The sequence below is a fragment of the Hippopotamus amphibius genome, chromosome 2 (assembly GCF_030028045.1).
Source record: "Hippopotamus amphibius kiboko isolate mHipAmp2 chromosome 2, mHipAmp2.hap2, whole genome shotgun sequence".
Taxonomy (NCBI): domain Eukaryota; kingdom Metazoa; phylum Chordata; class Mammalia; order Artiodactyla; family Hippopotamidae; genus Hippopotamus; species Hippopotamus amphibius.
This window is the reverse complement of record NC_080187.1, coordinates 204,285,386-204,311,493: the sequence shown is the minus strand read 5'-3', so window position 1 is coordinate 204,311,493 and position 26,108 is coordinate 204,285,386. Positions and strand designations below refer to the sequence as shown.

Below are 26,108 nucleotides of genomic sequence, written 5' to 3'. Positions count from 1 at the left end.
TTGCTTCATAGATAAAACATAAAGTGAAGGTCATAAAGCTCAAGTCTCCCCAGCTTCCTCTCCAAGCACGGGCTCAGGGCAGCCGCCCCCGTTGTCTCCCCAAGGATCGGAAAAGCTTCTCTAAGACGTCTGGCACAGAGAGCAAAAAGGCAGACCCCTGACGTTCTGTTTTGTTCCTCTCACTCCCTCCCTCCCCCAATTATGGCAACACCCCTCCTGGCACAGGATGGCTGACCTATGGAGGCAGGAAAGGGTGCAGGCTGATGAGGGGTGTGGTTTTCCTTTGGAGGGCCTGGAACAAAATGCCACAGGCCAGCTTTACAACTGACGGAGTGGCCTCCACTACAGCCCCCCAAAAAGAAGGTGTCCTGCCTATTTAGGAAGAACTGAGAGGCAAAGTGGGAGGGTAAGTCAGCAGACCAACTCCACACCCTCTTAAACACAAAACTGCCCCAAGAGAGCCACCTCCCTCGGGCTGACAGGCACACCTGCCTTCAGTGTGGATTCTATCGTACAGGTTAAGGTACTGAGCTGCTCCCTTCTACATGTGGCCAGCCCCTCTCCCTCTCCAGACTGAACCCAAAAGCTCAACCATGACAGAGCACTTCCTACCCACCCTAAACAGTGCCAAAGCCTTTACCTTGCAGGCCATCAACATATCTGACACAGCCTTCCGGCTCAGATTGGCGGTGGCGATCACGTCTTCCTGTCGACATGAGTTCCCAGCTGCCACGGCTTTGGCTGTTGCCATGGTGATGCCTTTGGTCATCCTGATGGATTCTTCAGGTGATGATGTCTTTTCAGGTACCTCTTTTGACTGGAATACCTGGAAGTTAGAAATCGAAGAGCTGAAAAAATCAAAAAGGGAAGGACAGAAATAACTTATGCCTCCCTTGCTGGCAGCAGCTCAGTGTCTGAAACCTGAGCCAGTCATGGGAAGAAACCGTCAACTGGCAGGAAATTAGAAATTTAATTTGCGTACAGTCATATCATTCTTGCTTTCAAGATTCCAGCGTGGATAAGCCGCGCACACCTGTGCGCGGCATTCACAGGGACAACGTGGGGCCAGAGGAGGATCCACAGTGTTAACCTGTTTGCCTGCGGAAACTGACACTCAACGTGTATTCACCACCTGCCCCCCCTGGGGGTGGGGTGGGGGCGGGGTTGTGCGGCTTCCCAGTTCTCCTGGCCCATTTCTGCTCGTGCTTCAGGAGTTCCCAGAAACTCTGCAACCTAGATGCTGGTTCCAGGGCAGGACTGACCTGGATGCATCGCTCTGGACTCAGCTCTCTCCCTTTAAGAAGGTGTGGGGCTGGGGAAATGAAGCATTCGCTTTCTTCTATTCTTAGCCTTTCTTACAAATATAACTGCCTGATTGTGCGGAGGCGTTCATGTCGAGTATACCATGGTGACACTGTGAATTATTTAACAACACACACACACACCTTTAGAGAAGCTGAAATAAACGAGCCGTGGTAAGTGAATATCCCACTTTAAAGTTCCACCTGCCAATCAAGCCAGCCGTTTCTGCTTCCAGCCCAGCTGCCATGGTTCTACCATGAGTGATGGGTGCCCTGGCTGTCCCTGCACAAGAGGACTCTGGAACCAGTTGGGGCTGCTCTGTCTTCAGCCCTAGGCAGCCACGTTTCAGCAGGGATGTCTTCCTTGAAGCAGAAAGGAGAACCCAGCAAGCATCCCTGCCGTGTGCCAACCAGGGTTAAACATCATATTCTCCTAAAAATGAACAGCTACAGTCAGGCTGCCCAGGACCCCCCTGAATGCTGCGGTGTAATGAACATGGACAGAGCCCTCCACAGTAACATGGGCCTTGGGGCACATGCTCCTTTAGGAACCTCTTGTGTTCATGAAAATGCACTATCTGAGTCAATTCTAAATCACACTGGTATACTTAGGTCGATTGCATGTCTGTAATTTCCCAGGAAAGCCCCAAATTTCAAATCTCTTCCATTGCTACCATTAGACCCACCCACACCAGTTCTAACGTGTGTCCAGACTTGGTAAGAACCCCCAGCCCGTGCAAGCAGGCACATGCCAGGCAGCAGTGCTTCAGGATACCATCTGTATTTTTCAGTTTCTTCTTTGTGTGAGAACGAATAAGCACAACACCAACCAAGGCTGGAGTCATTAGAAACAAGACAAGAGAACCCAGGCCTCCACCACCAAAACCCAGCAGAACTGGTCATCTCTACTCCTGCCCCTCAGGGGCCTGTGGCCTTCACAGGTGACCCTCTAAAGACTCCTCCTTCCCAAAGAGAAGTTGAATCTGTGATCACATCGCCTATTAAAAAGAAACCTCAGTTTGAAACTACTCATTTTCAGCATATTTCAGTTTCTTGGGATAAGGATCACGAGATCAAAAGAACAGGAGACAATCACAGTAACATCCTGATGTTACTCTAGGCAAGAGTGAACATGGGGTCAGCGTCTCTGAGATCAGACAGCTCACACAGAAGGAAGCTGGGCTTTAAAGGGAAGTGTCCCAGGTAAAGGTACCCAGGTTTTCCTAGCAGCAAACCGCAGACTCCTAAGTCCGTACGTGTGCAGCAGTGTGAGCTGTTGCTGATGGCAACGGGAGTCAGGAGAGGCTGTCCATGGCTGCACAATTACACACCATTTAAAGTCAAGGCGAGTGCAAACGGCCACACTGAATTTCCGCTTTGCCAGGACCCTTCTGTAGTGCTTTCATTTTATGCTGTAATTTTAGTGGAACTAAACCTGAATAATTCCAAGCCATATATTTCAAGTCATTTAATTACAATTACAAATTGATCTTAGCCAGACTCCGAGGTCAGTATCACATGGGGTCTCCATGATACAAATCTACCAGCAGGCCCGTGAGTGGGGCCCCCAGCTCAGGTACTCCAGATAAAAACCTCTTTATGTTAAAAACTGCAGGGAGGCTGCACTAGGGTCGGCTGTTGGACGCGGGGCCTGAGGGAGGTGACCGCTGGCTCCTTACCGTGAGCTCCTGCTTCATGTACTCGATGGTGGCCTCAAGCGCCCGTGTGCCCCGAGTGGCCTCGTCCTCCACTGCCTTCACGGTCTTGAGGAGGGAAGTGACATTGGTCACCATCACCTGCATGGGACGAGAGGCCAAGAGAAAACAGGGAGTGCACTGAGGTCTCAACCCTCCTTTTAGTTCCAGACCTAATGCCATGAGAACCAGCACCTCTAAGTGAAAAAGGAGCTCAGAGACATGTCCTCTGACACTCGAGTGTGCATCTCAATGTAGCACCCTGGCATGCTTGCCCCTCGCTGGGGCTCTACTCTACCTTGGCGGCCCCCTTGAGCTGGTACATGGAGGGGTCATCGGCGGGCTTGCTGGCAGCTCCCTTGGTAGCACCGATGAGATCTGAAAGGGCCTTGGCCACGTCTTTGATGGCATTGATCAGCACCACCTGAAGGAGAGCACGGGCCCAGGTCAGCAGGCTGCACCAAGAGCACACAGCCTGGGAGCAGGGCTTTTCATCGGCAGCTCCCAGGCGTGCAGCCCAGGAGAATCCCCGGGAGCCTCCCGTAGAGACTCTGATGCAGGAGTCCGGGTGGAAATCCAGAATCCAGACTTGAAGCAGCTGCCTAAGGGAGGTGGATGCTGAGCCAGGATGCAGAACCCAGGTGGATGTAGTATGTTCAGAAACCCCGCCTAGCTGGCGGCTCTGCTGACAAGTTGCCTATGAAAGGATGAAGGCAGCTTAGCAAATACCTGGGAGGCAACACCATTCACCCGTGCCTGGAACTGGTCACCAAAACCACTGAGAACAAAATGCACACCTTGTGCCCTGGCCTGCAAGGCCTCTGTGGCAGCCCGTGTGTGTCCCTAGCTTTGGTTCCTGGGATCCTGACTCACTCAGCATGTTACAGGCACATGGGTCTGTCTTTCTTTCTTCCCCATTGGAAATACTCCCTCATTCCGACCTCGGGGCCTCTGCCCTTGCTCCCCTCCCTGCCTGGAACCCAGCTTTTTTCATCCTTCAGCTCTCAGCTCAAATATCATGTCCTCAGAGACCCTCCCTGACCACTCCAGCTACAAGCCCACCCCCACCGAAACTCCCTCAGCTTGCCCTGTTTTATTCACAGCCCTTAGCAGTATGTGGAATCACTTTAATATTTATTCACTTACATACCATCTGTCTTCTCCCCCAACTTGGATGGAAGCTCAAGGAGGGCCAGCTTGGACTTCTGTCTGTTGTGTTTTGCCCTCAGAACAGGGCCTGGTGTGTAGTGAGCAAATACTCACAGAATGAACGAACATACAGACATAGAACCACATAACATCGGATGGAACACAGTATCTTCACTCTCCCAACTGAACGGAGACCACAGGCCACTTCCGTGTGTTAGACTTGGAATCTCAAGTACGAGGCGTACTTAGGAATTACATGACATTGGGCATTACATTTAAGTCTTCGTGGTCCAGTACCTAAAATTACAACTCCTACTTCTAATAACAACAGCTTCCCTTCACTGAGGGCAATGTTCCAGGTGCCGAGCCAAGCACAACGCACGGTATCTTATGTAACCCTCATCACTGCCATCTCGAGTAGGAACTACGATGCTCATGTCCACACTTGCAGAGCCTGGGAATGGCAGGGTTGGGATTCACACTCTGGTCAGTGTGATCCCAAGGGCCATGGTCTTCACTTCCACACTGCATTACGCTCGTTGGCCCTGGCTCCTCATCTACAAATGGGGTCCACAGTGCCAGCCCTGCCCATTTACCGCGCTGCTGGCAGCATGAACTGGATAATGGACGTGAAAACATCTTAGAAACTCTAGCGTCCCAGAACCTGTAAGTACAGCTACGCCGTGACTGCCCGGCCTCCCACCCTCTCCGTCTCCATCCCATGGCTTCTCAACCACACGGCGCACGGGGCCTCTGCTAACCTCTGAAAGCTCCGGGCATGTCGGGCTGCGATGGGGCCCGTGAGGAGGGGCTGACGGTGGGGACCACAGCAGGGAGGAGCAGCGGGCAGGTGTGCTGCCGACAGCTGGCATACACTGTCCCACCCCAGTCACTGAACAGTAACCAGTGAGTGGGCGCACTTTTCTGAGGGGACATTTCCCACTGGTGGCCTCAAAAGAAGTTGGGCTCTAGGACACCTAGACCACTTGGGAGTTAAGACTCTAAGCAATTTGATACATTTCTTTGTATCCAAAGATTTAAATCCTCCCAGCTGATTGAGCTGGGGCTCAGGGAGAGTGTGGGTTCCAAACCCACTGATGCATTTTCTAGCTTTTCCTTCCTCCATGGGGGTAAGAACAATACCCAGGCAGAGAGGTCTGTGAATGCTTCGCATTCCAGAGGCAGCCAAACTGAGCTCTGATGTTATCAAAGAGAAAGCCAGCAGAAGGAGTAAAAAGCCAACAGGTGGAATGTTTCCTTCACGGGGCTCCGCTCCACTGGAGCATGTCAGGAAGGGAAGGGTCACGGCCGGCCGTGTGGGAGCAAAGCTGGTGGCCTTGTGTTCACCAGAACAGTAGCTGTCGTCAACCCTGGTGCTGGATGCTAGGAGGTTCTCTCTCCAGTGTTGTCCAAATGGGCTGAATAGGCTTGTTTACTGAGCATGGTTTAAGCAGTGAAAACTGACGTGTTTACCATGTGATGGTGCCGGGGTGAAAGAGCAGAGGGATTTTTAGGTTTTGCACTCGGGAACGGGGAGAGTCCATCAATGACGGCCATGGGTGGCTGTCAGTTCAGCAAGAGCCGAACTACTTTGTTGGGTATCCACGATGTGCGGGAGCTGTGCTGGGTGTGTAGGTTTCAAAGATCAACAAACCATGGGCCCTGTCCTTGCGGAGCTGATGGTCTAGGCTGGGGGGCCAAGGACCAGGCAGGTAACGTCACTGAAGTGGCTAAACCTGAAGCAGAGTGTCACAGAGCGTGGAGCCCTTCCCTGCCCCGCAGCTCCTCTCTCCTTCCCTTCAGAGCCAGATTTCTCAGATGGGGCGTTTATACACAATGGCTTCCTTCTTTCATCCTCCTCTGGCCACTGCTCACTCACAGGCCTGGCTGGGCGGCCACTGCCCTCCACAGCCCTGGGACGTGGGGCTGGCTCTCAGACCTTCATCTTTCTCGCTGCCTCGGCTGAGTCTCTGGTGGGCTGAAGCACTCCTTCCTCTTAACATCAGGCCCCGGGCCTTTCTCCTACCAGCTGCTGCTACTTCTCAATCTCCTTAGATATCTCTTTCTCCTAAATGGTGGATTCCTCAGCTCTGCCTTAACCCCTTCTCCTCTTCCTCCCCTGTGGTTGCAGTCACTGTCTGTCGGCCAACAACCCCTGCATCCACATCCCCAAACCCGAGCAGGCTCAAGCCCACTCACTCGTTCTACTTGAGCGTCTCTCTGGAACTTCCAATTCAACACGCTGCAAACTGAACTCACCTGCATCTCTGCCCGGGGCAGCCCTCCCTCCAGGGAGCCCCAGCTGGGTACCCGGAGCCACCATCCACTCACTGATCTAGCCTGAAACGCGCAGTCATCCCGGCCTCCAAACGCTCACTGTGTCTGTTTGTTTTCCAAACCTGGCTGAGTCTTCTTTATAGGCTCCTCTCAAATCTGTTGGCTTGTCTCCATCGCCACGGCCACACCACAGACCATGCCACTGTCCTGCCTGGATAACTGCTTTATACCAGTCCCCAAACTACAGACGCACCCACGCACATAGTGTCCACTCCCAAAGCTCCTATTTGCCTTTGCTTTCTTCTGAGGCCTGGTGCACAGTGTGTGTGGGACCACGGGGCCCACTCATACCTACCTGGGTCTCAGGGTCATCAGAGCCCAGGCTGGCAGCCCCCAGCTTGACCACCTCGGCAAGCTGGGTGATGGTGGCTGCCGAGGACTGGGCTGCCTGGGCCAGCTTGTCTGGAGTGGATGCAGCCCCTGACACCAGCAATTTCGTGTCTTCCACCAAGGCCTTGGCTGTCTTCAGAATGTTTTCCCTGAGAAAGAGGGGAGGAGGAGAGACAAAGAGCAGAGCTTGCTCACTGGTAATTAGGAGGAAAAGAAACCCCTCTAGGGGATTTTGTGAAAGGGTGTTGAAGAAGAGAGGTGATGTGTGTCTCCTCCCTTAATAGGAGGCTCTCATCTCCCATGTAAGAAAATTAGGAGAAAGGAGAGGAAATTCAGCCCAGAATTCACAGTCGATTCACGGTAAAGCTTCAATTGAAGATTCAGTCCCACCAGTTGGGCCCCCTTCCCCCAGCCCTGTAGCTTCTTCTCTGTGGTTCCTACTATCTCTGAAAATACTTCATAGCTACAGGTAGCTGTGAGGACACACCTTGCCCTGGACATGAGAGCCCAAGGGGCTGGGTTCTGGAAGGGGTGACAGGATACTGGGAATCTCCTACCCTGCCCAGTCCTGAGGCTGAAGAGAGAGGAAGAAAGATGCTGGACATGTGGCGAGGATATGGGGGGTTTCCAGCAGCAAACAGCGCCCCTGGCAACAGCCTCTGAAGCAGAATCTGAAGAGCCAGCAGGCTTGGAGCTTCACACCCCATTTAGGGAAGAGCTAAACGCCTGCGCAGGCCACTCCCAGTCCCACTGGGCAGAGTGAAAAAATCAAGGGCAAAGCATTTTAGCTTAGAAAGCAAAAAGATCAAAAAGCTATCCTCTGCCAGAACCGACTGGATTTAGGCTGTGAAAGGCAAAGCTGGAACACAACTCTGCTTACAGTTGAGAAAAGGCACTTATTCTGATTACATGGTTCACTTCCCCCACTTGAGCATCCTGTTGAAATCAAAATGGATAACCACATTTCTGGCTCTTGGGCAGCATCTCCAAAGTCCATCAGGCTATACTGAACCTCTCCCCGTCCAGGAGCCCCAGGATGGCCTTCACTCCCATACCTGTGGTCTGCGAAGGTCTCATTGTTCTCTGCGTTCAGGGTCCCTGCTGTCGCAAACATGATGGTGGTGTCCAGGTCGGCAATGATTCCGGACACGGCAGTGGCAGCTGTGATACATGCCTGGGTCCCCTTGTTCCCAGCCTGGAGAGCTGATAGCACCAAGGACACCTACAGGCAGAGAGGAAATGTCAGGGGGTATGGAACATGGAGAAAATATAACCCAAAGGTTTTCACACTGAAAAAAAACAACAACACTGCAAAGAATGCTTAAAAAAATAGAAGATGAGGAAACTCTTCCAAACCCATTTCATGAGACCAAAATTACTGATACCCAAACAAGGCAAGGCTGCCACAAAAAAAGAAAATTATAGGCCAATATCCCTAATGAACACAGATGTAAAAATCCTCAACAAAATAGCAACAAACCAAATTCAATAATACAATAAAAGTATCACACACCATGATCAAATGGGATTTATTCCAGGGATGCAAGGATGGTTCAACATCCACATATCAGTCAATGTGATACACCACATTGTAAAAATCATATAGTCATCTTAATAAATGCAGAAAAAGCATTTGACAAAATTCAACAGCCATTTATGATAAAAACTCTCAATGAAGTGGGTATAGAAAGAACACACCTCAATATAAAGTTACATACAAGTTGATACCTAACATTATATTCAAAGGTGAAGAGCTAAAAGCTTTAGACCAGAAAAAGAAATAAAAGGCATCCAAACTGGAAAGGAAGAATTAAAATTGTCACAATTAGCAGATGACATGGTATTATATATAGAAAACCCTGATGACTCCATAAAAAAACTGTGAGAACTAATAAATGAATTCAGCAAACTTGCAGGATACAAAATCAATAAACAAATATCTATTGTGTGTCTATACACTAACAACAAACTATTAGAGAAATTAAGAAAACAATCCCATCTAAAATTGCATGAAAAAGAATAGAATACCTAGGAATAAACTTAACCAAGGAGGTGAAAGACCTGTATATTGAAAACTACAAGACATCAAAGAAATTGAAGAAGGCGTGAAAATTAAAAGATAGTCTGTGCTCATGGATTAGAAGGATACTGTCAAAATAGTAGTTTGGTAGTATAAAATACTACCAAAACCAATACATAATTCAATGCAATTCTTACCAAAATTAAAATGGCATTTTTCACAGAAAATGAACAAACAATCCTAAAATTTGTACGGAACCATAAAGATTCCAAATAGCCAAAGCAATTTTGAGAAAGAAGAACAAAAGTGGAGGCACAAAGCAAAGTATTCACAAGGCAACAGTAATTAAGACAGTATAGTAATGGCATAAAAAAGACACACAGATCAATGGAATACAGGGCCCAGAAATAAACCCATGCATATCTGATCAATTAACATGACAAAGGAGCCACGAATATACAATGGGGAAAGAACAGTCTGTTCAATAAATGGTGTTGAGAAAACTGGACAGCCATATGCAAAAGCATCAGACTGGACTACTTATCATATACCACACACAAAAATTAACTCAAAATGGATTAAATGCAAGACCTGTATGTAAGACCTGAAACCATAAAACTCCTAGAAGAAGATATAGCCAGTCACTTCCATGACATAGGTCTTGGCAAAGAATCTGACACCAAAAGCACAAGCAACAAAAGCAAAAGCAAACAAGTGGGACTATATCAAACTAAAAAGCTTCTGCACAGTAAAGGAAACCACCAACAAAAGGAAAAGGGAATCTACTGAATAGGAAAAAATATTGATATTTGCAAATCATAAACATATACAGAACGCATATAACTCAATAGCAAAACAAACAAACAAACAAACAAACAAAACCTCTGCTTTTAAAATGGGCAAAATATCTGAATGGAAATTTTTCCAAAAAAGATGTACAGGTGGCCGACAGGCACATGCAAAGATGTTCCACATAATTATCCGGGAAATACAAATCAAAACCACAATGAGATATTGCCTTACATGTGTCAGAATGTTAATTATCAAAATGAAGTAACAGGATGGACCTAGGGACTGTCATACAGAGTGAAGTGAGTCAGAAAGAGAAAAACAAATATTGTATATTAGCACATATATGCAGAATATAGAAAAACGGTACAAATCAACTGGTTTGCAAGGCAGAAATAGAGACACAGATGTAGAGAACAAACATATGGACACCAAGTGGGGGGGGGTGTTGGGGTGGGATGAATTGGGAGATTGGGATTGCCATACATACATTACCAATAAGAAAAAAAATATCAAATTGTATGCTTTAAATATATGCAGTTTATTGTATGTTGATTGTATCTCAATAAAACTTCTTAAAGAAAAAAAAATGAAGTAACAAGTGTTGGCAAAGATGTAGAGGAAAGTGAACCCTTATGCAACTTTGGTGGGAATAAAAATTGGTGCAGCCCTATATGAAAAACAGTATGGAGGTTCCTTAAAACATTAAATGTAGAACTACCATATGATCCCACAATTTCACTTTTGGGTATTTATTTGAAGAAAATGAAAACACTAACTCAAAGAGATATATGCACCCCCATGTTCACTTCAGCACTATTTATAATAGCCAAGACAAGGAAAAAACCTAAATGTCCATCGATGGATGAACGGATAAAGCAAAAGTGGTACATATATCCAATGGAATATTATTCAGCCACAAATAAGAATGAAATCTTGCCATTTTCAACAACATGAATGGACATCAAAGGCATTATGCAAAGTGAAACAAGTCAGAGAAAGACAAATACTGCATGACCTCTCTTTTATGTGGAATCTTCAAACAAAAACAAACACCAAGCTCATAGATACAGAGAACAGACTGGTGCTTGTCAGAGGCGGCGGATGAGGGGTAAGAGAAATGGGTGAACTGTTTTCGTTTTAGTCTAAGTAAATTGAATGAAAATGGAAACAAAACAAAAAACCAACCAAACTCACAGAAAAAGAGATCAGATTTGTGGTTATGGCAGGATTGGTGGTGTAGGGTGGGGTGGTGATGTGATTGAAGGAAGGTGGTCAAAAGGCAGGCACTTCCATTTTGAGATAAGCCCTAGAGATGCAAGGCACAACACAATGACTATAGTTAACACTGCTTTGTGACCTTTATAAAAGCTGTTAAAATCCTAAGAGCTTTTATCACAAGCAAAACATAGACATGTATACTTTTTGTATTTATATAAGATGATGGATGCTAACTAAATTTGTAATCATTTCATGACAAACATAAGAAATCATGACGTTGTGCAACTTACACAGTGCTGTATGTCAATTATATTTCAATAAAACTGGGGGGAAAAAAGGAAAATCAAACCAAACCAAAACAGAACAGTGAATTTTCTCTCCGGGAGTCGGTGCGGCTTAGGGATTCCCAGCACAGTTTGGAATCCACAGCCTGCTTGAATCAGAGCACGGCCATTTGCTGGCTCCATGACCTTGGGCAGGCCGTTTCCCCTAAGTCTCAGCTTCCTCACCTGGAAAAGGCGGCTATTACTTCTTGCCAATCAGGGTTGACGGGAGGAGTAAGTGGGGGAAAGTGCTTGTAAAGTACTCGGCAGGTAATAAGGGTTTACAAGAGGGCAGATGCTACTCTATGTGATGCTTCTGAAACCACAGAGAGGCATAAGGATCAGGCTCCCATACAAGGTGTGGCTGTTTCTGTCCCCTCTGATCAGCTTCTCCGCAGAACAGCCCTCTGCTAGCTCTCGTCATTCCTTCCCTCGGCTGCCTCTTGACTAGAAATTCTTCATAGTGGACCGCAGAGAGGACCCCCTAACATAAACTCTGCACCCCACCACTCCCTCGCACTTCACCTTCCACCAGCAGGTTGGCTCAGGTGTTCACTCCAGTGCCTTCCACAACAGAAACCCTCCGCTGGCCCCTGTCACCCCGCTAATACACCCTCATGTACCTGGAGACACTTTCCTACGAGGCAGGCTGGACCCACCACACCCCTGGGGACAGCTCTCCCCTGCTGTGGAGAGGAGCTGAGTTCCTCTTCACAACCAGGTCCCATCTCCCAGGCCTCCCCCCACATTCCTGCCACACAAGCCCCCTTCTTCCTTCCCCACCCACCCCCTCTCTTCCTCTTATGGGTCTGCCCCCTGGCTGGGGACAATCACACAGACACACCTAGATGGGTAAGACCGAGGCCAGGGGGAGATGGGAGGGCAGGAGATGAGCAGGGCAGGAAGATGTAGCAGGAAACCACCCAAAAGCCTAGATGCTCTGACCGAGCCGACCCCCTGCCTCGGATCCCTCTCCTGCTGTCCCGAGCCAGCAATCCTCTGCTGGAGGAGCAGCAAGACGGAGGTCAGCTCGGGAAGACCAGGCTGCTCGGCCAGGCTCACCAACACCACGCAGCTTGGACCCCCTCCTTCCCTCCCTCGTGCTACTGTTCCAAGGTCTCCTACGGGGGAGCTTGGCACAAGTAACTTCAACAACAAGGAAGGGCTTTCAAAGGAGGGAGAATGCCTTCCTCGAGCTGAGAGATTTATTTCCTCATCCTGGGGAGTCCAGGAAGGCCTGGAGGGTCCTGTGGGCTGCGGGAGACGGATGCCCGGCTGCGGCGAGGGGCCACATACAGAGCAGCCTCTGTCCTGGCAGCTTCCGGGGGAGGGTCCCCCCGCCCACCCCTCAAGTCCTGTTGCCAAGCTTCTCAACCGTACAGAGCTCTCTGTCCTACGACCCAAGTGAAGGAGAGGGAAACGCCAGCAAAGCACGGATGCTGCTGCCGGCACCTCAAGGGGCCTGCACAGCAGCTGCCCTGAAAAGTGACTCCGAGAAATAAGCCAAGTGAAACCAATAGCAAACTGCGTGAGCGTCAAGGAGCTCATGGGGAGGAAGGGACATTCAGCACGGGGTGGGGCACTGTGAACTGGAGAACATTTCCTGGGAGAAGGGAGTGCTGGGGGACAGAGACAGGGAACAGCGGCGAGAATTTATTAAACGTTGAATGGTGTGCCTGGCACGGTGCCCAGCTCCTTGACACATATCCCTGCATGCAATCTGCACAGCACACGGGCCAGGGATTCTATTTCTTCATCCTCACTTTACAGATGAGGAAGTTGAGGCTGGGCAGGCGGAAGGAGCGTAGCTGAGAGCCTAGGGCTCCACGCACTACTCCGTGTGATTCTCTCTACAAACAGCTGCCGGTAGAGTCAGAAAACGTCCTGCCGGCTCCGGCTCTCCCACCACGGTGCCGCGGGACTTCGCGAGCGCTTAACCCTCCCAACTTCACTGTCTCATCTGGAAATAAGGAGGTTACACAAGAGGAGCTGTGGGTCCTTCTGACTCACCCCCAGCACCTCGGAGCCTCCCTGAGAAGGGAGCCTGGGGGCAAAAGTGTGCAATGCGGCTGCAGGGCGGGGCTCCTGGTGCTGCCTGTGGGTTGTACGCTGTTTGGCCAGTCTGTCCGCAGGAGAGCCCTCCAAGGTGACTGCCAGGACCCTGAGCTCTGTGGGACAGTCCCTCTCACGCTCTCAGTTTCTCCAGACCATGGATCACCCCCAGCTACCCTGGGTGGGAGAGAAGACGACCAGACCTGACCTGGCTTGCTGGCTGGTTTTGGGCTTAGTGTCCTGGTCTGTCCCTGGTCACAGCAGGTCACCGTGCCCACCCGCCCTCGAGGGCTGCTCCTTACCTTCTCCGTGACCGCGCGGGCACACTCGATCAGCTCCCTCTTGGTGTAGCTGTCCGTGGGGCACACCTGGAGGGCTCCCGCCTTCTGCACCAGGAAGATGCAGCCGTGGCCCAGGTCCTGCACCCGAGTGCGAATCTGGAAGCCAATCTGCGGAGGGAAGTCCGGGGTGGGGAGGGGGAAGCATGATGGCCCTGTCATTGAGGTCTTCCCTACGTGGAAAATTTCTCCTACGTCTTAAGGGAGCCTGGCTAGGAAAATTCCACTGCTATTAGGAGTCTGTGTTTGGTGAACTATGGAATTTGGTTGATTTTGCTTCCCTTTTTAGAGACTGTAAAATGCCCGCAGTCCCCAGTAAGCAAGCTTAATAATATCTGTTACCTTTTCTGGTGTGTTTCTTATCTGTATCCTGAGCCACTAGGTAAGAACATTAATTAGATGTACTCTGTGGGATTATTCATTCAACCAGTGTTTATTGAGCCCCTACTGTGTGTCAGGGCCTCTCCCAGGCAGGTAATGCATTTAATTTCATTGATTCCTCACAAAAGCCCTAGAGGGTAGTTAGAAGTTCACAATACATAGCTTTAGTATAAAGCATATTTTAAAATTTTCGGATTCTTGCAAAATTGCCATGTTTACCAACCAGAACGCCCCCTTCCTCAGCTGTACAGCGGAGCAAGAGCAACCACGCTGGGCCCAGGCTTCCTTTCTAGCAAGCCAGGTCGAGGTTTCCTTAAAAAGTTACATTTGTAGAACTGCTAGCTCAGCACGCATGCACTCTTTTAATGACCCCTGGGTCGTGTGATTTTATAAAGTACCTTTTACAATGTACCTTTATAAAATCAGAGACACTTCGCCTAAAAGAAGCCAAATAAGTTCCACCATGGATAAAGTGCCAGCTTTCTCTTTGTAGTGGAATAAATTCCTCGTCTACCTCCCAAAGCCTGCATTCTTCTGGCTTTGCTTCACATCAATTTTCACTTTGCTCTGATCAATACAGCTAAACACAGAACAAAACACCTCTAAGCTAAGTGTTATTTTCAAGCATCCACAATAGCTAGAAGCTGTGTGCTGATCCTTCCAGCGCCTCTCGAGAAGAATTACTAAAAGAGCCCAGGTTTTGTGACTAGAACCTGGGAATTCACACACCTGGGAATCTGGGCTACCTGGATGCTATCGTCCAACCTCATCCCATGAGTCAGAGTTTAAGGAAGGGTGATTCCGGGAGTGTGGGGGCTGCAAGTGCTCACTCTGTTATTGAAACACACTGTTTTCACGGAAAAATGTTATTCCCTTAACCCTTTGACGCCCAAAGGATATTTGAGTCCCTTTGGTAAAATATTCTCCTGACCCAGAAAGCTGAGCTTCTGCTCTTCGGGGTGTCTTCTAATGATACATGAGCAGGTGCTACAAAAGCACCCCAATCAGGCAGGGCTTCTTGTTGACCCTCTCCACGTGGAATATGACACACGTGTCACGCCAGAATCATGCAACCTGGCAGCTCTGTAAACAGATCTGGACTAGTGCGGCATCAGGACCACCACCGAGAACTAGAGAGGCTTGAATTCAGCCCACGCAGTGGCAATGCCATTTAAATATATGTTTTTGCTGGGCATGTTCACTGGTTTAAACACAAGGTCAAGCTGAAGCAGGGGGATGCCCCTGTGAAGTTTTAAACTCAGCCTAGCTCTCAAGGCTTTTCAGACCCATACAGTGTAACCCTAAGTACTCCAGGGTCAGAGCTAATGCAATGACAAGAGCTCTACTGTCAAGGATGAGTGGAGGTCTCTAAAGGAGATGCTAATGGGGAAGTCAAGCAAGGGGGAAATTGAGGAAGAAACATTCACAGACTTTCAAATAAAAGAGACCTGATGAATTCAGCCTCCCCATTTTACAGATGAAGAGACTGAGGCCCAGAGAAGTGCTGTGATTAGCCCAAGATCACAGCCAGTCCCTGGCAAAACCAGATGAGATTTCAAGTCGTCCATCCCAAGCATGGTGCTCTATGCATGAGATCAGTGTTTTTCTTGTTTGATTTTTTTCCACTGAGCAGAACACTTTCCCACCCCCCACCCCCAATAAAATCGCTCATGGAAGCTCAACCTCTAAAATGGAAGGAACGTGCTGTTACTATACTCTTCCTTTATGAGTTAAATTTTATATCCTTGATTCAAAAAGTCGACAGCGAGGCTCAGAGATCCAAAGATGGGGTCACGACGGCCAGTTACAGCCTTGGCCACCAACTCACTTCTGCGTTTTGCTTCGGACGCACAGCGTGGGGAATCCTGATCCACGTGTAAAGCAAAAGGGAAGTTTCCTCACAGTTCCCTGACCACAGCCGGCAGGGCAGATGCCACACCAGCCCGAGACCTGCACAAAACCACCCAGCGGCCCAGGGTAAGGCACGGGTGGCCCCCAGTGGGTTACCATTTTGGCCTAGAATACCTGCAGCATTCCCTAGTGGTTTTATATAGTTACATTATATTTAAAAAGGGAAACCTGAAGCAAACAGTGAAGAACTTCCAGAGCACCCTGCTGGGTCAGGGGTCTATAGAATGTGCTGTGAAACCACTGTGCCAGAAAAGCCCCAGATTCTGGAAGAACCTTCTCCGTGTACTCCTCCTGCTCCCTGCACGGAGCCGAGCTTGAGTTTTCTGTCTGCAGCAAGACGGGGCACCGGGACAACCACAGGCCACCTAAATCACTCCCCAGTCACCCTGGGGGTGGGAGGGAGAAGGCACCCACCGGCTCCTGAGCTGTCTCAAACCTGAAACCTAGGGACAGAGGTGATAAATGGTGGGAAGACACCCCCCTGCCCCCATACTCTCATGTTCCCTCAGAAGGCGACATTGTGAAAACATACTCCAACATCCTGACACTAAGCCTCTTTGTTGGAGATGACATCATGCATGTAGCAAAGGGTGCTGTAAATGCAACCGTGGAGCCTGCACAGTGGTCGTTAGGGCTGAAATTCCAGTCAGGAAGCCGGAGGAAGACGAGGAGGGGGGGGCGGTGCAGAAAGCAAAGGGATGAAACCAAATAAATGCAACAGTTGCAAACGCTCTGGAGTTCTTAGTCAACCCAGGGCGTGGTCCTGCAGTCTGAGTCTGTGCCAAGTCACACAATTATCTTTCACATGCCTGGAGAATCCCCTGAGGCTTGGCCACACAAATCTGGCAGACGTGGCTGCACAATCCTATACGGACAGCATGCAGGAGGGACAGGGTTACGGAGGGCAAGTTTCGAAATAGGCTTCACTCACTTATTTTCACAAGCTCAGAGGGCTGAATGTAACAGGAAGGGGTCTCAGGACGCCAGCCCCACTGCTGCTCTCAACCCTTCACCCACGTGGGCAGCAGAAAGGACCTTGCTTCCAGCTCTGCCCTCTCCTGGCCACCGGACTCTCTGGGTGAGCACACTACCCTCATGGGGACTTGGTTTCCTCCCCTGCGACACAGAAGCTGACCTGCCCAGTTCCCAGGGCTGATAGATGACCGAATGGAAAGTACACATGCAAAGTCGCAGCAAGCAGCAAGTGGCATGTGAGTGCTCACGACTGTGAGAACAGGCCGCTGGGTGCAGGGCAGAAGGCAAGGACTGTGACGCCCGACACACCTGGATTCGAATCCCGACTTTTCTACATATTGACCTGTTACCTTCTAATTTACTTACTTGAAACGTTCACTTATTCCAAAATGTTACTTTAAAGGGGGCTTCAACACTAACTGTTGCAGCTGTGTTGTGGGGGCAATTTCACCGAGCTCCCTGCCTCTCCTTGGTCTGCTTATCTGTGAAGTGGGAAGGATGAATGACTCTCACCTCACACACTCGCAGCTGGGGCGGGGCAGATGGGCCAGCGCCCAGCACAGCGTCTGCGCCATGTGGACTGGACAAACAGCTCGCATATTCCTACCCTTCTCCACTGGCACATGGGTTAGCTGGGAAACTTAAGCGAAGGACACCAGAATCAACATACTCTACGCTACTGCAGTTGCATGGAACATTTTGTACTCCTGGAGGAACATCCTAGAAGGGAATGCATTTTTAAGGCTGTTTCAGATAAGGGTTTTAAAAATGCTAAGCTTCTCAAAGCAACACTAAACTTCTCAGCAAACATGACCAGTCACCCCGCACCCCCTGAATGATCCAACTTACCACCAGTGTTTATTATAAAGGAATGTTGCTCCAAGACATAAAACTTGGAGTTTGAAATTGGCAACTTGAGTAAAGCAATACTTGAACCTCAAGAAAAACCCTCAATTCCCCCTTCCTGCCCAAATAAAATTAAAATGGAGAAGATTGTCTCCTGGTTTTGTGCCTTAAGGGAAATTAGAAGGCTGGCCTTCATGAAGTTTTGGCTCTCATTCCAATTGGAGGGGGTCTAAGAAACACTGATCCATCATCTTTACTGCCTAAAACTAAACAAAAGGTACAGATTATCCTCAGGCTTTAAGATCAATTACATCTGAAACCAGGTCAAGTATCATTTGCCTGGGAGAGCTTTTGGAAGTTGGAAAGGCAAGAATGGGTGTTATCTGACAAACTACAGTTTCTCCTTAGAAAATATGGCAGGAAAAACCAGTATGTAGCGCAGAAGCAGGGCATGACTCTCCCACCTACAGAACATGTACCTTGGAGTGGAAAGTTTTAGAGAAGTCTACAGCAGACACCCATCTCATCTGGGGGAGAGGGCTGTGGTTCTCACCACCGGCTCTTGACAAATGTTGCTGCCAGCTTTTAAGACACGCAGTGTTACAAGTGGTTATAGCAACGCGTCCTGGGAGACGGCACAGTCATCACTAAACCTTTTCCCCAGCATTTACATTTAGAAGCCTGTGGCTCATGGGATCTGCATTTTTTTCCCTTCTTTTTTTAAAAGAGGAAACACGATAAATCACAAAGCTGCCAGAGGGTTTTAACTTTTCTGGAGAAAGACGTTATCACAGGGATGTTAGCAAAAGTTTGAATTTTCCATGGAAAAACAAGCAGATTAAGCTCTGGCTTGATGTTCAGAGGGCAGAGCTAGGACTTTTCCTGTCATTGTCACATTCTGAAAAAGACCAAAACGCTGACTCGGCACAGCTGACTGCAGGACCGCAGGGAAGGGGGCGGCTTCTTACTTGCCCTGGATATAAATATTTTCACATGCTGTGATGTGGGGCCCTCTTGGGTATACAAACAATTCCACAATCTTGGAATAAAAAAACTACATTGCTTCAGGGATCTCCTAGCCTTCTCAGTTTTCCCCCAAATATCTGTCTGGCAAATGCATACAAAGAATTTTCCTTTGCAAGCCACTGGTAATTTTATATTCTCTCTGCCCCTTTTCGCTCCAGGTCACACTGCTCGTGTGTCTGGAATGTAAAATACATCTCAAGATGTAATGGTGAAAAGGGGAAACCTTAATGGAAATGTCAGCTGCTACAAAGGCAGGGCCCCTATGTGAAGTAACTCGCTGTTGTTCTTTTAGCAATGCATTTTCTTTCCTGGCTCCTTTGGCCTTCTTTTGTATTTTGCTTCAATGGTCTGGGTTGTAATTAGAAAAATGCTTGTTTCACACACAGGATTGGGGAGTTCATAAGAACTCAGGTGTGGAAAGGGCTCCATAGATCACTAGGTCTTCACTCAGTAAGGCAGGCAGGCAGGCCCGCAGTGAAACTAACCAAGGAAGATACATGTGAATTCCATCTTTAAAGATTTCTGGTTATAGAGATCCAAACCTCCCCCACAATCACAGTCTCTTTTAGTTTTCAGTCCTCTCAAAAAGCTAAATACTTCTTTCTTTTGCCCTTACTGTAACAGAAGTTCCCTTACACTTGTTTATGAAATTCAAAATTACGTGTTAATCAAATGAATTGAGTCCAGATGATCTTACTAAAAGAGGGAATCTGTTTTTAAAAAAAATGATGGGCCTGTGTAAAGAAATCCACAGAATCTTCTGTGGGTCTCTGATAATTTTTCTTTCCTGGTGGTGACTTGACAGACTCATGGCAAATAGAATTATTCATGCTGCAGTCTAAATAATCACCCTAAAATCTCAAAATGCAGGCACTGTTAGAAACTGGTCATCCCATGCTGGATATATATGTATGCAAGTACATATATATGGTACTCCCATTTACATGCATTGTTATAACATACGTTAGAAAGTGATTTTGTTCTGGGTCTTCGTTTCTGTAGTGCCGCTGGGAGTCTTGGTGAAGACATGCTTAGACCTGACCCCCAGGAGAAACAGCAGCACTGAGTGACTCAGGGGCACTGTCTGTCATCACAAGGAGAAGGGAAGACCAGCCACAACCTTCTGCCTTGACAGCCTGGTTCATTTTGGCATGTCATGAACAGGGTGTGCTCTCCATCAACAGCTTGGTGAATTTCACGGATGTAGTTACCTTGTTTTCCCAGGGTCCCTGCAATTCGCTCCATTATTCTTTACCACCAGGTTGGGCTTTCCTTCTCTAGGGAGCCATGCAGTAGCTGGGCCTGGGCCCCTTCGGTGTGTTAACACTGATACAGGTGCAGTCAGGTACCCCAGAGCTCCACCCACCCTACGTGCTTGCCAACGGACCACTCGATTTCTCAGAGGTATGAGATAGGGACCTCTCAGAAAGTGGCCTCTGGAGGCAAACTTTTGCCATTTTAAGACTCCTATGGCAGCAGGCATTGTGAGGCGAGTCCGTGTTGGCTATTAAGGAAAGTCTGTTTAGGGAAGGCAGGTAGGTAAGGACAAGAAGTCCACAGGGGGCATGGGGACAGAGATCAGGGCCAGTTCTTAAAAAGCCACCAACAATATTTGGGCAAGACTTTGTTTCAAGAAAGCAGCCTGGCTATACAGCCCTTTCTCAAGGGAGGAGCCGCTGAATCCCATCCTTGGCTCTTCTAATACTTCCGTGAGCCTTAGGAAAACATACAAATAATCGAGGGGGCTTACTAAGCAGGAGTAGGAAGTAAAAGGAGAATGGCAGTGTGTGTTCACCCTTGGCATTGGGTGACGGGCTGGGAGGCAGGAGACCCGGCAGAAGACCGCCAACAGGGTCTTTCTGTCTGAAAGCCCACCTCCAGATGGCCCCAGATCTGTGCCAGGCAGCCTCAGGAAGGACAGTGAGCCTGGAGCACGGGCTGGGGCTACTGGGTGTGAACCTGGGGGGGGGGAGGGGTGGCAGCAAGAGAGGGAACTATGCCTGCCTCTGGCTATCGGGCCGGGGTCTTCCGGAGGGGAGCTAAGCTATGGAGAACGCCCCCGGGAGCGGGCACCAGTGTGGGTTTGCTTCTTAAAACAGGGACTTAAGGTGGCAGACCTCCTCTGGTTCCGCCGTGGCTGCTGCCATCTGGCCCTGGAGAGCCAGGTGCCCATAGTCACTGGTCATTTGTGAAGCCAGTCCTCCCAACTCCTCCGGGTTAGTAACCGACTTAGTCATCTGGAAAAAGAAAACAAGCAAGACACAAACACACACGGACACACAGAGAAAAGCATGAGAACCACGTGTTAATACCACTGGGAGCCAAAGGGTCTCATTCACTTTTAAGCTTGTGGCTTGCGTGTGGGGCTGGACGCGGGAGAGGGCAGTTCAAGCGAAGCCCATGCTGCAGCCCGCGTGACAGGCCAGCAGGTCCTGGCCGGGTCAAGGCAACATGCTCAGGTTCAGGCCGTGCAGTGGACGCCGGGCCTCGGGGTCCACTCCCTGGGAGGTGAGAGCAGCAGCTTCCACCAGCCCTGCCCCGTGGGGTCACCAGGGGAGCCCCCTGAGAAACCACAAGGGGGCCCAGCCCCAGGCAGGGCACATCCCTGGTCACATGCTGCTCCCGGGCTGAGCTGGTCTCTGGGGACCCAGGAGCAGGTCCCACACTGCCGAGAGAGGGCACGAGGACAGGGTCATCAGGAAACCGTGACTGAAGTGATGGGTATGCCTGACGTTTTAGTGGAAGAAACTCATGGAATTCAGCTTTGCAATAACACTGTGCCAAAGAATGACAGCATTTCAGCCACAAATTCAGTGAAGAGAATACTGTAGCCTTAATGGTCAAGTTTTGCCTTTTTTACTCTGAAGATATTCTGTATTTTCCTCCTGTTTCATGGAAAAACTTACCTCAACTTACCCAACCTAGCTAACATCCTTAGGTCTAGTTTTTCTTCCATTAACAAAAATGCCTCTCAGATCTCACAAGGGCAGTTGTAAGCCACCACCCAGAAAGGTATCCGTGTCCCTCTTGGGGGCAAGGCTTCCCTCTGCCCCACCTGTTCCCTCGCTCTGGCTAACAATACTTCCTCTCTTTTTGTGGCCGTTGAAGTCCTTGATTCTAAAGGACTTAAAAAAAACCTGTTAAAGGACTCCACATCCACTGAGGCTGGACGGGAATGCGGGCCCGTCTAAGGCGTGTTTACCAGGAAACGTCACAGACTTTTGGACTGAGGTGTGGGTTCCCAAGGAACGCAGGCCGCGCCCCGGGGGAAGGAGGCTGTGCTAAGGGCTGCTGCACGCGACCCTGCCACAAGGAGCACGACACCCTTGGGGGCCGCTGGCACGGTAGGGGGACTCTCACCCCCTCGAGGCCCCGGCCAGCCAGCCCAGGAGCAGCAACGCAGCCCGAGCCTGGGCTCCTCAAAGGGCACGGTCACCCAGGGTCAAGATTGGCTGGCCGAGAACCTAGCCCAGGAGATCTTCCAGAAACTCCTGAGGCCACTGGAAACATTTACACCCCTGCTGCGCTGTGCCACTCGGAGGAATCAGCGCCACCGGGTCTGCCGGACTCGACCCGGGACGCCCCTGAGCTGTCCTGGGCAGGGCCAGCTGGGGCAGGCACCAGCCTTCTCCCAGTGGCTGAGATGGGCCCTGTTCCTCCCTCCCTCCCCAGCCCAAGTCCTTTTCAACAACAAGGAGCCTGGCACAGCCGCAGAGTTTCTAAGAATGAGCAGCAGCCGCCAGGGAAGCCTCTGTGGTCCAAGCTCAGCCTCTAGTGGACACACGACTGCATGACAAAACCATCCAGAGAGGCGCCCGGCCTGAGGGGGCAGGAACCACGCGGTGGCGCAGTCTGGGCCCTCCAACTCGGGCTTGGCGGGTAGCATCAGAGAGGCATCTCTCAGTTTTATCCTGTGACATCTGGTCCTTCACGAGTTAAGAACTTTCTTACCGCGTACTTATATTAATTCTTTGAGAACATTTTCCTTTTTCGTACAACTTTTTAACTTATCAAGACAGCATTCACTGTCTCTCAATGCCATTTATACCTAAACATCCATATAATACAATTCTGATTGCACTACATTTTAGTCAACTCCTCCCCCGCCAAAACAAAAACAAAAACAAAAACCCCCCAAAACACTTCCAAAAATTACATGCCTTCTGTTGTCAGGAGAAAATTTGTTTTATGTAACCACACTGTTTCATTCTGCCTGAAAGACTGGCAACATCATACTGTTCATTATAAGCACTAAATATTGTCCAAGTATTATAACTTGATTGCATCACACAATCTGGGTTCTATCCTCAAATGTCTTCCCTTGTACTATAACTTTAATCTAGAAAAACATTTCAAGGCCTCTGTGAGATAAATAGGCTTTTTTTCTTTCTCCATAACTCGCAATTATTTCTCATTTCCTTCTCGATTCTAATTTTCTCTCTTTCCTTTGCTCCCCTGTCCTCATGCCCAATTCTCAGTCATTTTTAATTCCCTTTGGAGCTTTTTCATGAGATGAGAAGTCCAGCGGCCTGGGGCTTCTAGACCACAGGCAGCCAGAAAGACCACAGATCGGGACAAAGCCGGGGCCCAGGAGGAGCTAGAAGCATGGAAGACTAATCTCTCTCCAGCACAGAGCCCAGAGCTGAAGGCTCAGTGGCGTGGTGGATAAAAGGGCAACCAGCAGCGAGCGGGGCGGCCCGTTTCCTTCTTACCATTTCCTGAGCTGTTACCGCAATGGCTTTGGAGTATTTAACCACTGTCGTCTGATAGTCGACGAACGTCCCCTTTGGTTCTGGCGGAGTGCCTTCATCCAGCTATGGGGGAGAGGAAAAGAATCCAAAGGTCATCAGAGGTCTGTTCAAGCGCGGGCTTTATTTTTTTAGAATCAGGAACTTGGAAAAATGGAGAGGCCTTCAGAGTTTCTTTGGCCCGGAGTCAACAGAACCCCCCGGCTTCTGTGATAACGACCTCATTAGAGGTGCACGTTAGGTACGCGGGACACACAGGCAAGGGGAGGCCCCCCGTGTGTCTGCGGGGAGCAGCAGGGCTGTCCAGAGGAATGATGTTTCAACCAAGTCTTGCCAGGTGAGGAGTCTGCCACACACAACAGGTGGGGAAGGAGTCTCAAGGAGAGGAAATAGCACTCAAGCACATGGAGCTGGGCGTGGGCCAGACATATGCAGGGCAGTCAGAATGGCACACAAAGAGCTGGGGGAGGACGCAGAACCTTTACCACGAAGGGCTTCCCTAGGAATCTGTAGCCCATGGGTGTCTATACCCCAGAACACTCACTTCTGATCTGAGTTGGGGAAGAGAAGGAATTGGAAACATTAGGAATAGCTCATTGCTCACCTGACTGTAGCACCACAGGAACTGAGAGGAGGGTGAAATCAGTGTGGAGTGGAATAGGTGGAGAAATGGGACAGTGGTCTGTCCCTTGAAGGGCTGGGGACTTAATGGCTCGGAAGACCTGAATTTGAGACCTGATTCCAGGACTTGTGAATAGGCCTTAAGCTGTGTATTTAAACTGGTTCCCCAGTCCTTCACTGGAAAGTTCCAAGCATCAGAAGGTTGTGGTGAAGATCAGCCGAGACAATACTTCATCCTCATGAAGGGAGAGGAGAGGAGAACCACAGTAGAGATGGTATAAAGATGCTTACGTCAGTGATGATTATGGTGAAGAGAAAGGCAAGCCATCCCACACCATCATCGTGCCTGTCACCCCTGGTTGCTGGATGATACTCCAGGTGCGGAGACGAGGTGAACCGAAGTGAATACAGGAAGAATGAGTGCGGTGAACAGAAGGGGGCTGCTGAGGGGGTGGGACTCAGGCTTGATCTGTTTGATGAAGAACCTTGCAATCATGAAGAAAACGGGGGATCTGCAGTAGGCAATGATCTGTCTGATAAGATCTCCCTGGCAGCTCTCTGCCAGATAGTCTGCAGCCTGGGAAGACAGCAGGGACCACAGGGCCGTTGGGAAAAGGTGAGGTGGAGTCGTCAGTGAGAGCTCCCTGTCATGAGCAGATCCAAGCTATAATGTGAGCTGGACGAATGAATCACTGTAGCCTGGTATCACGTCGCTGCACAGGCTGGGATGTAATCTCTATAAAACCAACAACACAACTTCTAGGGTAGATTTTTTTTTTTATGTTTGTTTATCAGGGAGATAGACACCACCAAATATCTCCATCACACTGTAGGGGCCCCGCTGGTGATTGAGTTGTGGATGCACACACTCAGTATAAATTAACTGGGCATCTTGTAAGGGTTGCAGCATGTGCTGGGAGCCTTCCTATGAGATGCGGTGTAACTGCAGACATGCCAGGGAGCTGGACTAGAGGGCAGCTCAGAATACAGTGGCCTCAGCCACCACGATGAACCCTCCAGTGTGAAGACAGTAAGAGGAGTAAGAGCAGAGTAGTGACTTTTTTTTAGGATTTCAAATTTATTTAGTTGAAAGAACTTTCCTTTATTCTGAGATTATCACCTTCCTACTTGTGTGTGTGTGTGTGTGTGTAACAGGTCTCTTATTGTATGAAATACTACTTATGTAGCTATCAGGGTTTTTGTCTGTTTTCTTTCCTTAATTACCTTTCTTGGCCAAAAAGAAAAAAAAATACCTCCCAACCAAAAAAGGAAACAAAGAAAAGGGACTTGGTCATAAAATCCCAAAGATTGAGACTAACCTCACTGGATGGGGAAAACAGTGTTCAGAAAGCTTGAGTGATTTGCCCAAGGTTACCCAGAAAGCTGATTAGTTCATGGTAACCTATTAATTCCCAAACCTTCTGGTGCTTCGATACAGAGCGAGAACCTCAAGGAGATCCTCTAGAGCAGAAGCTCCAAAAGTAGCAAGAATTGCACCCAGCTGAGAATCAACTTTGGGTACATTTGAATTTTTTCTGCCTGTCACTGCCTTTTGGAATTTTAGACAATGATTTTAACAGTGTCTCAGTGTTTTAACCAAATAACCAAAACTCAGATAGAAAATGACATATATATATATATATATATATATATATATATGAAATGCGTTGCTGCTTAGGGGCTCAAAGGACCTGAGATATCACGTCATACAACGTCCCCAGTGAAGGGCAGGCTGGGGTGGGCTTAGCAAAGGGACAATGGAGAAGAGGCATCGTGCAGTACCCAGAGTGTCAAGTCAGGGTAGACAGGAGTTTCGGGGTCTCAATGAAACCCTAATTAGATACTTTGTAGCACTGAAGCAAAGAACCCCTTTGCTCCCAGGCTCTGCGGCTCATGTTGTTAGCAGATCCTAATTATGGCTATCAGGTAGCACCAGACCTATTTCCCAGCCTTTCCAAAAGAATCAAGTGTGACCTGGGCTGAGAGAATAGCTATTATACTCCTGAAATCAGACAGTACAAGAGCTACTTTCCTTCTTGAAGATTC

At 49.0% G+C, this 26,108-nt stretch overlaps 1 protein-coding gene across 3 annotated transcripts in view; it reads right to left on the bottom strand.

The window, feature by feature from the left end:
- The window catches only part of TLN2 (talin 2), a 452,015-nt gene that overhangs the window by 33,894 nt on the left and 392,013 nt on the right, over window positions 1–26,108 (bottom strand). For all 3 annotated transcript variants that reach the window (XM_057722678.1, XM_057722677.1, XM_057722679.1), the window contains 8 exons: window positions 23,406–23,507; window positions 20,811–20,930; window positions 13,519–13,665; window positions 7,867–8,033; window positions 6,777–6,960; window positions 3,294–3,419; window positions 2,981–3,097; window positions 641–826 (listed from right to left, as the gene is read on the bottom strand). In XM_057722678.1, coding sequence (XP_057578661.1) covers window positions 641–826; window positions 2,981–3,097; window positions 3,294–3,419; window positions 6,777–6,960; window positions 7,867–8,033; window positions 13,519–13,665; window positions 20,811–20,930; window positions 23,406–23,507 — 1,149 coding nt within the window. The remainder of the gene's footprint in view (window positions 1–640; window positions 827–2,980; window positions 3,098–3,293; window positions 3,420–6,776; window positions 6,961–7,866; window positions 8,034–13,518; window positions 13,666–20,810; window positions 20,931–23,405; window positions 23,508–26,108) is intronic.